The sequence below is a fragment of the Notolepis coatsorum genome (assembly GCF_963971535.1).
Source record: "Notolepis coatsorum genome assembly, chromosome: 11".
Classification (NCBI taxonomy): domain Eukaryota; kingdom Metazoa; phylum Chordata; class Actinopteri; order Aulopiformes; family Paralepididae; genus Notolepis; species Notolepis coatsorum.
Window position 1 is genome coordinate 54753827 of NC_140175.1, and position 10568 is coordinate 54764394.

At 43.5% G+C, this 10568-nt stretch overlaps 1 protein-coding gene across 1 annotated transcript; it reads left to right on the forward strand.

Annotated features, from left to right (window-relative positions):
* The first annotated feature begins 80 nt into the window (after positions 1 to 80).
* Positions 81 to 7918, forward strand: LOC311237407 (uncharacterized protein). Its single transcript, XM_084325263.1, has 2 exons — positions 81 to 213; positions 4150 to 7918. Exon 2 carries the CDS (start codon positions 4165 to 4167, stop codon positions 5425 to 5427), a length of 1263 nt encoding a protein of 420 aa, XP_084181389.1. The 5' UTR covers positions 81 to 213; positions 4150 to 4164; the 3' UTR covers positions 5428 to 7918.
* The last annotated feature ends 2650 nt before the right edge of the window (positions 7919 to 10568 follow it).

Here is a 10568-nt window from a genome sequence, read left to right on the forward strand (position 1 = left end):
ATGGCTAACAACTGTTTCTGTACCATCCAGAGAGACCTCCAGGCTGAAATCTGACTCTGTACAAGTTACTTGGTAAAGCAGACAGACCTCCCTCTCTCTCCTGTTCTCTCCCTTCATTTTCTCTGAGTGTTTTCTCTCCATCTTTAGCAGACAGACCCACCGTACGAGTCCAGCGGGAGGAGATTCTTCTGTATGCAGCCACTAGAGCTGGTGGTGAGTGTTTATGTTTTTTAACAGTATATTTGTGTATTTGTTTATTTAAAGGATTCCTATTAGCTGATCCACAGCCGGTCAACTAGTCCCTCTGGGCTCCACATGGGAAATCGAACAAGATCAAGAAAACAAAAGCAGAAAAGTAACTCTGAGATGTACCTTAGAAACAATCAATTACAAGACAAAGACTTGAAAACAGTAGATACATTTGATTATAAGTAGAAATAAATTACAATTGCATGACAATAAATGCATCTTCAGGTTCAAGTATTATTATCTTTTCATTGCATATTTATTTTCCCTTGGATGAGATGCAAGACAGGACTGTCATGTTACCTCATGTGACCAGTCAGAACCGCTTAGTCTGATGTGACATTCCCCACATAGAATTCCCCTATGAAACAGTACCATGGTAGTATGATGGTAACTATACCAGCCATGGTAAAGGTTATGTATCGCCATTATACCACTTTTGTACTTGAATCATATCATGGTATAATCTGAGTTAGACCATGATAACGATGGTAATATCATAGTATTTCCATAATTTTAGTGTAGTGACCAAAATAATGATGGAAAGACCATGATGACTGAATACCAAGACTTTCTGCCAGACCCGGGAGGCCCACCTACAATAGCAAAAGTCCTGCTTAACTAGTCTTGCCTAACCTTTTTTATAAATAATACTATGTTTGTGGTGTGTGTGTGTGTGTGTGTGTGTGTGTGTGTGTGTGTGTGTGTGTGTGTGTGTGTGTGTGTGTGTGTGTGTGTGTGTGTTTAGGGGGGGGGGGGTGTGTGTGTACTTCATTAGTCATTATACAGGGAAAGTAATTCATACAGACAAAAACTCTTCTGGTGTTTTGGAGTTGGGTCATTCAGTGGATGAGAAAGATGTGTGTATGTGTGTGTGTGTGCATGTTATGTCTTCAAGTTCACATGGAGAATTAATCTGTCAATAGCAGTGTTTGGGTTGACAAACGACTGACAAAAATGATAACCCCCCTCCCGTGCCCCCCCCCCCCCCCCCCCCCCCCCCCTCCTAAGAGATCCCTTCCTGGTGAGTGCTGCTCTGTGAGGCTCAGCTTGCACACAGATGGAGTGGAAAAACGATGAAGGAGTTAGGGTTGAAGAGGGGAGGAGGAGGGGTTTGAGGGGGAGAAGAGGAGGAGGAGTATTGTGGTGGTATGAGTCTGCACACTGACGGAGGCCAGAGGACCTGAGTGTCGATACATCTGCGCATGGCCGATATTCCTTCATACCGACAGCCATCAGACTTTACAATGCATCACTGTGCCTCACTGCATCACTGAGCATAGGGTGACCATCTTCTGGACTTTTACTTTTAAAACAACATTGTAACATTGTAATATTACACTTACTGTAGATTTCTGTATATTTTTTTACTGTATATTTTATATTAGAATGTATATACATAACATAGGAAATGTGAATCCAGACCGTATTTTATTATTATCATTTTATTAGGCCTTATTTTATTCTTTATTCTTAGGCAATTATTTTGTTATTCTTATTCGTGACTTTGCTTTGTCTATCTAAATGTTTACTTGTGAGCGATTTGTAGTGCCAAATTTCCCTTGGGATGATTAAAGTATTTATATTCTATTCTATTCCCTGCATAGATTTGATAGTAAAGGGGAATGCCACCCATTTAAGAATTCACATATTATGTTCTTTCTGTGCCTCAGGACGGGTCTGTCAGTATTTGTGAAGATGCACCACTGACTCCCTAAAGCTAGCAATCAGAGAAAGAACTCTCCAATCAATGATGGGACTGGGAGGTTAAAGCTGAGGCTGCTCCGTAGACAATGAATGGGGCTCTGACTTTGTGAGCTCTTACACCCAAATCAGGTTTATATTCTAGCTGTGCTAAAAGGTCTGAACCAGAATTCAAACCTAATTTGCTAATAAAAGCAAATACCGTCCAAACAAGTTTCAAGTGTCTTCATCTTAAAGGAACACGCCAACATTACAGTATGGGAAATGTGATTTACCGTCTTCTTCAGAGTCCGACAAGGAGATAGATACCAATGTTCCTCTCTGTGCGTTTAGTGGAAAGCTATCTGGCAGCAAGCTAGCCTAGCTTAGTACAAATGAATGGAAGCGGATATGGACCACTAGCCTAGCTTAAAACTTAGGAGAGGTGTTTTTGGCCAACTGCTAGGCTAGTGGTTTGTATCCACTTTCATTAATTTTTGCTACGCTAGGCTAGCTTGCAGTCGGATACCTTTTTACTAAATGCACAGAGGAAATTGATATCTATCTTATTGTCTGACTCTGGAGAAGACGGTAAGCCATTTCCCATAATGTTTGTGTGTTCCTTTAATAAATTCTAAATTTATGAACCCAAGCCCTATTCCCTACTACCCAATGATGTGCTGACTTCCTCAGCACCATCCATACTGTTCTTCATACTGGATGCCCTTTTCAGCTGTACTCTCTGTCTGCTGTACTTATAGAAGCACCACATTGTCATTGTTAAAAAGTCAGCATCCTGTTTGGACCACAACTAAATTAAAGCAAATATGAAGAAATCCAATTTGGTCCAAGGATGCCAGAAGCAGCAGGAAACAGATGCTAAGATAAGCTTTGTAAAACCACCTATACGTGTGTGTGTGTGTGTGTGTTGTGTGTGTGTGTGTGTGTGTGTGTGTGTGTGTGTGTGTGTGTGTGTGTGTGTGTGTGCGTGTGCGTGTGCGGATGGTGATGTGGTGAGGGGTGGGACTGAGGGAGATATTGAGAGCAAGAGAGAGATGAAAGAGAGAGAGAGGACAGAGAGAGAGAGACACACACACATATATATATATATATATATATATATATATATATATATATATATATATATATATATATATATATATATATATATATATATATATATATACTGTACTATACTGTATACGTAACATGTATAGAGAGAGAGGACAGAAAGAGACTGAGAGACAGAGAGGACAGGACAGACAGAGAGACACGAGACAGAAGAGAGAGAGAGAGAGAGAGAGAGAGAGAGAGAGAGAGAGAGAGAGAGAGAGAGAGAGAGAGAGAGAGAGAGAGAGAGAGAGAGACAGACAAAAAGAGATGTGCTACGAGTCTGGAATCCATTCCTCTGTAAACCCAGTCTGTCTCAGATCAGTCCCCAGCTGTTGTTCTATTAAGTCTCCAAAGACCCTGAGCCCAAGGAATGCTAGAGCTATTTATACAACACCCAATATCCACACAACATTACTCTGTTTCATACAATGTCTTGTGTTTAAAGGTTTGGTGCCTCAGGGAGAGAGGAGGTGTATGGGGTCTCAGCTACAAAGCCCTTCACCAACTGCAACAGGCCTCCTCTCCCCCTACCAGATCCACCTCAGCCTGCCTTCTCTCCAAAGCCCAAGTCCAACCTTATCCATGGCAGCTCTCTCTCCCTGAAGACATTAGAGACTCAGAGTCCCTCTCAGTTGTTCAATCCCGCCTCATGACGCATTTCTTCTCCACTGCCTTCCCTTAGCCCCCCCTCCATCCATCATGTTTGTTATGCTTGTCTGTTGTTTGTCTCACTACCCCCGCCCCTTAGAGAACAGGGACTTTGAGTTCTAGAAAAGTACTATATAAATCAAATGTGTTATTATTATTATTATTATTATTATTATTATTATTATTATTATTATCATCATCATTATTATTATTATTATTATCAGCAGGCTAAGATGCATACTTTGGACATGTAATGTGTTTGAAATCCAGCCCATGACCTTTCTTCTTGTATGTCATCTCCCTTCCTCTCCCCACTAGTACTGTACTGGTCTACTTGGTTTTCCATGGGAATACAGAATAGTTGTGTTTGGGTACTATATACTGCTTTTAGCAGATGTTTAAATCAAACACAAAACATTTTGGAACACCATACTTAATGTTGTACTCTGTTATTTGCAGATCCTATAAGGAAGGATGCTCGTCACGGCGCTTCACCTGATTGGCCTGTCTGTGGCTTTCAGCAGCAGTCTGGCCACGCCCCTCCCTGTGCACAGTGCAATGGAGGGAAGTGCGGAGGAGGAGTCTCTTCACCTCAGCCCCACCCCTTCGATACCTTCCACTGTTGGCCCCGCCTCCGAGCACCCGACCACGCCTGTTGGCCCCTCCCACATGGACAAGGTCTTCCTGGACCAGGTGGTGGACTTCATGGAGGAGAACCTGCTTCTCATCTGCGTCGGATCCACCCTCTTTGTCCTCATCCTCCTCATCGTCTGCGGTTCCATCTTTATGAGCCGCAGGGGGAAGGTCAACGCCTACTACCCGTCCTCCTTCCCCTCCAAGATGTACGTGGATGAGAAGGACAAGACCGGAGGCACCAAACCTTTTAATGAGCTGCCAGAGAAAGCAGCAAACACCCAGCCGACCCAGCAGACCGACTCTGGGAAGCAGCTTCAGGCTGACATCATGAGGGCAGCCAAGAAGCTGAGGACACCCACCAAGCCTCCCCCTAAGGAGAGGGAGCCTAGCCCAGCGGCAGTTCAAAGCCCTGAGGAAAGAGACCCTAGCCCAGCGGCAGATCTAAGCTCTGAAGAGAGGGAGCCTAGCCCCGCAGCAGATCTAAGCCCTGAGGAGAGGGAGCCTAGCCCAGCGGCAGATCAAAGCCCTGAGGAGAGGGAGCCTAGCCCTGCAGCAGATCTAAGCCCAGAGGAGAGAGAGCCTAGCCCAGCGGCAGATCTAAGACCTGAGGAGAGAGAGCCTAGCCCAGCGGCAGATCTAAGCTCTGAGGAGAGGGAGCCTAGCCCAGCGGCAGATCAAAGACCTGAGGAGAGAGAGCCTAGCCCCGCAGCAGATCAAAGACCTGAGGAGAGAGAGCCTAGCCCTGCAGCGATCAAAAGCCCTGAGGTTGGAGAGAGAGAGCTGAGCCCAGCAGCAGATCAAAGCCCTGAGGCCAGCCAGCAGGAACACGCCACTATCTCGGACACTGACACAACGCGCAAAGGAGAGGAGCTGTGTCAGGTTTCACACAGCGAAACAGCTGTGGGGACCAGCGGCCCAGAAGAGCCTGTGACCCCTCCTGAACCAGAATCAGCAGGCCTGGAGCAGGATGAGTCAACCCAGTCTCCATCTGGCCCAGGGCCCTCACAGACCCAGCAGGAGCTTGGGCCCCAAACACAGAGTCGCCACAGTGACTCAACTCCCACTCCTCCACTGATCACAGGAGAGAAAACGGCCTTTTAGCTATTCTCAGTGCTGAAAATAATATTTTCTCATGGCTTTTATTTCAGGAGGAGAGTGACAGCTAAGAGGGAGAGGGGGGGGGGGGTGGATGACATGTGATACATGAACTAGACTCAAACCCAGGACATCATTGAATACTTAACCACCAAGGTACCCCAACAAACTGAACATTTGTCTTCCCTTCTGAACCTGTAACCTTTTAAGAAATGGATGTCTTCAGAGATTATGCTGCATTCTGATTGGCTCTTGTAGTCTGGATGTTTTGTGTGTGTACCTCGTTTATGTAAAGAAAATCAGGACCATGTCAAGACTCCACACTCACAAAATCAGTACATGCTACCAAATGAGGACATTTTTTACATCATCATTTTGTTTGACAAGCTATTGTAATGTGATGGTTTTTTACAGAACGCAAGTACGTCTATGTAATGTCCCCATATTTATTTAAACTTGCTCTAAAGCAGAGGCTGCAGGTCTTGCAGGAAGAGAATGTACACTGTTTTATTCTGGTTTGCCGTGTCAGACAAACCATGTGGCCTTACCTTGGATATAACCAGAGACCACTAAACACATTGTTGAGTTACATCTTTAAACAGCCTCCAAGAATAGTTCCTGTACTGTGGCAAAGTATTTGGATTGTTTGAATACCTCAGTGTTTTGTTTAAACCTTTATTTATCCAAAGAAGAATGCATGAGCAAGCAAGCCTGCCATTTTAAAGCAACACTCTACACACACATCCAATACAACCAACTGGTGTTGGCCAGAGAAGATCCATTGGACCAGTTGGGGGTTGAGTGCCTAAACTCAGTGGCCAGTTTAGTGTAGCGTGTTACGTATAATCTCCAAGTAGCAAGTCCAGGGATTGGAACCTATACAGTAATTTACTGTATCTAACCTCTGCCTCAATGTCCATCGTTTGACCAGTAACATGTTCAGTCGGTCTTCCTGAACGTTTCCAAGAGCATCAGCTGCAGTCTTGAAACAACACGAGTGGAAGACAGAAGCTAACGTAACTACCAGGGGAGCATGTCTATGTTCCCCGCTCTGATTGATTGAACATTTTAGACCACCAGCCGATTCCAAACTCTAACCTTAACCAGTTCGAACGAGGGCCTAAGCTTAACCGTTCGAAACAAGGCGGACATTAATAATTAATAAAAATTTATAAAATGTTCAATCTATTAATCAATCAAAGCGGGGACCATATGGATGATCCCACTACCAGCTGTTACAGGAAGCAGGAGAAGCCTACGTACAAACTGTCGCCATCATTATAGCCTTATTCATTAGCATCTGTATACAACCACTTCTGCTGAATTGCCCTTCGTCATTGTATTGAGAACGGTGAGGGTTCTAAATATTGGTTATAGAATGTTATACATATTGATGACTGCTAATTACTACTTTTATCTTCAAAGAACAATGGCAATCAAAGAAGAGAGCAAGACATAGGGTACTAATGTAATACACAACCCAATGTGTAATAGCCTTCATCGGGGTATAATTGGGTTGTACTGAACAAACATATCCAACCAAAGACGAGTAAACTAATTTGGCGACATGACCAAAGATTTGTTTGGATTCGGATGAACGAGGAATGTAAAGAAATATTGCCATCTATTGGCCAGTTGCATTATCACTCTTCTTCATCATCAGTCAGCAGACATTTTATCCACTTTACAGTAAGATCAATTACCACATTATGCTCGTTAGGAACGAGGACACAGGAACACAACGTTTTAATTGGGTTTTATTGCAGTATGTGCAGGAAGCATTTCTAATATACGACAACAAACAATCCATCAACAGACCTCGTGGTTTGAAACCACTTGCTCTTATCAATGGAAATGCCCATTAATCATGTTAGTATAGAAAGCATCAAACTCTGTGCATACTGTGCTGTGCGTTTCCCAGTCCCTTGAGGTAAGGCCTGACTTTATACCATTCCCCCGATCAGTGCTTACATTGTGCGCTTACATGACAGGCTAGAAAGATAAGGGTGGGCGAACCACAGGACTCTGTGCTAATGCTGTGGGTATAATAGAGTGGACATGTTCCTAGAAGCGCCATAGAATGAGATGACAATGGTTGCTATGTATCCCACAGTTCTTTGCCTTTATGAGAAAGTATTCCTCTACATGGGACCAGAACTGCGGCTGGAATGAATGGGAGTCAATGACACGAAGAATCTGACATCAGAATGTAAAATGTCAACATCCATAATGGATATCAGCTAGCTAGCTGACAAACAAGTAATGAAACTAGTTTGATAGAATTCAATACATTTTAGTGGTTAAAAAAAATCCACAGCAACTGAATTGATTTATCACTTGCTAGCATGGGTTAAGCCAATGTTAATTTCCCCTAGCGACCCATCACACTGGTCCCATGAATCTGTTTACACTTGGACAACTCCTGGTTAACATGTCCTTCTATGGCATCCCTAGACATGTCCTGGAGCCCGTCAAGGATGTGAAAAGTATGTGAAGGGGTTCACTCCAAAATCCAACATATCCATTTTGAAACACAACTGTCATCTGGAAAATCAGTACTTGGTATTCAAGAAAATGCAGTAATTCCTCAGATTGTAAGCTAATAAAGGTCAGTAGATTACATTCCAACAGGCTGTATCTTTAGACTAACAATCATTTTGTAGGAACAAGCTAATGTTTGTGATGAAATGTAGGAGCAGAGAGAGAAATGTAGGGGGTGGGGCCTGGCCTGTGAAAATAATTCGCAACATTCATCCCTTCTTTGAATCTCGTTGGGACGTGCAATCCTTTTTCAGTTCTCCATGTAGCGAGAATGTATTTTCAGAGTGCGTACTAGTAGTAAGTAGTAACACTGTAATACCAAGGACAGAATTAATGTTTTCAGACAGTAGATATGTGGTTTTGGAATAACTCTCTTCTATACTGTGTGTCCCATTGGCAGTAAGATACAGGATAGAGAGTACAGGATTGACTAGAGGAGGAGGAGGGTGTCCTCTATCTTTAGTTGCTGGCTGAGGACTCCTTCTGCTCCTCCTGCTGCTGTTTGAAGCGATAGTCAGCCAAGGCAGCCTTGATGGCGTCCTCTGCCAGCACTGGAGAGGAGAAGGGGACATCAATAGCACATTAAAACAAAGTAAAAAGCAGAACAGAGAAGAACAGCAGAACAAAACAAAACACAACAGAACACAATAGGAACTGTATTATCTATGCAGCGAGATGATCAGATAACAGCAGCTGATAGAAACTATATACAGTGAGATGGTCAGAGAACAGCAGCTGTCCACAGTGACTTACTGGAGCAGTGGAGTTTAACAGGAGGGAGACTGAGCTCTTTGGCAATGTCAGTATTCTTTATCATCAGGGCTTCATCGATCTGAGTAAAGAAACACAACATAATATTACATTGTCCACTAAGGTCTCTAGGCCACACAACAAAACGGTGACAAAATCTTCACTCTGGCAGGAGGTCTCAAAAAGATCCAGTCTCAGTGACCCTAAAACACTGTTTGCGTTGTGGACGAAAGACCAAGCCGCATAGAAAAAGCTATAGTTTCAAAAAGACATGTGTACGTGTGGCCTAAATAACATTCAACTGGGATAAGGGAGGGATCATTTGCTCCATGATAACATACAATGTACACATTATGAGCCTGTTGTAAGAGCTTCTAATGTAAAACAATTTGTATTTGTACTTTATTTAAACTCAGGAGTCAATTGAGGGGGATGCTAATTTTCAATGATGCAGAGTTTACATGATGTCATCAACAAATCCAAACACATACACAAATATAAAGAAATACTAATAAACAGTTAAAAAATAATACAGTAGTAAGAGCATCGTGCAATAATAACAGAACCAAGCAAAACAACTACAGGCCGACAGCGGACAGCCGTTGATCAAAAAATCTAAAACGACCAAGAGAGCCAAGGAAACTAAACTTTAGGTCAAGTTGCAAGTGATTCCATGATGCTGCTGCTGCATCAACTCATACATTTACATTTAGCTGACACCTTTATCCAAAGCGACTTACAAGTTTTGTACAACAAGTCAGCAGGAAGGGCACAACTCTATCAACTGAGTAACAAGGTTCATCAAAGTGTTGAGTGCTACAGTGTAGGTTAGTATATAAGTACAAGTCATGACAGTAAGGTTAGTTAGGGTTATATATATATAAAAGTTAATTCCACCATTGTGAGGCAAGGACGGATTGAAGCGGATTCGTGCGGCAATGGGGAGCCAGTGCAGGTCCCTGAGAAGTGGGGTGACATGGGCTGACTTCGGTAGGTTTGAGATCAGGCGGGCCGCTGCGTTCTGAATGAGTTGAAGAGGCTTCGTGGCAGTGGTCGGAAGGCCAGCAAGCAGTGCGTTGCAGTACACTTGTAGAACATTCATTATAGCTATAAAAATGTTGACAGGATGTAGCATAAACAAGCTGGGAAGCGGAAATGACTCACCGTCAAATAAAAAACACACAAACAGCAATGAACAGAACACTGCCAGGAAGAAGATGAAGTGACAGGCGGTACAGAACAGAATGCTCACTTACAGATTTGCCCTTCACCCACTCTGTGGCCAACGAGCTGGAGGCGATGGCTGAGCCGCAGCCAAACGTCTTAAACTTGGCGTCCACGATCTTCCCCTCGCTATCCACCTCAATCTGGTGGATTTAAAGATCAGTCATTACTCAATGCAAGGACAACTGGGTTTTACAAATGTAGACCAACTCACTTAAACATATGCTAGTGGCAACTCAGAAAATAGCCATGTCACGCTGGTATTGTTGACGGTTCACATTCATGTGGAAACTAGGGACACAACAGCAACAGCAGATACTGATTCAGGCCATGGTTAGACTAGTGTTTTTGTGTTCGTTTTTTTAATACGTTTGATGTCCCTATTAGATAGAAATGCCGTTTTGGCAGGAAACGTTTTGGCCCTACAGAAAACGCTAAATTGTGTTTCTGTTTTGGAATAACGCCAAAAACTCGCAGACAACGTGTCGTGTAATCTGCGCGGAGCTGTTGTTGCTCAACGCCCATGCGCAGTAGATACCCACATCTGCGTGCTCTCACCACGTCCGGTGACAACAGAGCTATAGCTGCAGCTACCATGTGTTGTCAAGTTATTGTTACAAGGACCCCAGTCC

Coding starts and splice junctions, on each gene's coding strand:
- LOC311237407 (XM_084325263.1), top strand. CDS start 4,165: ATGCTCGTCACGGCGCTTCACCTGATTGGCCTGTCTGTGGCTTTCAGC.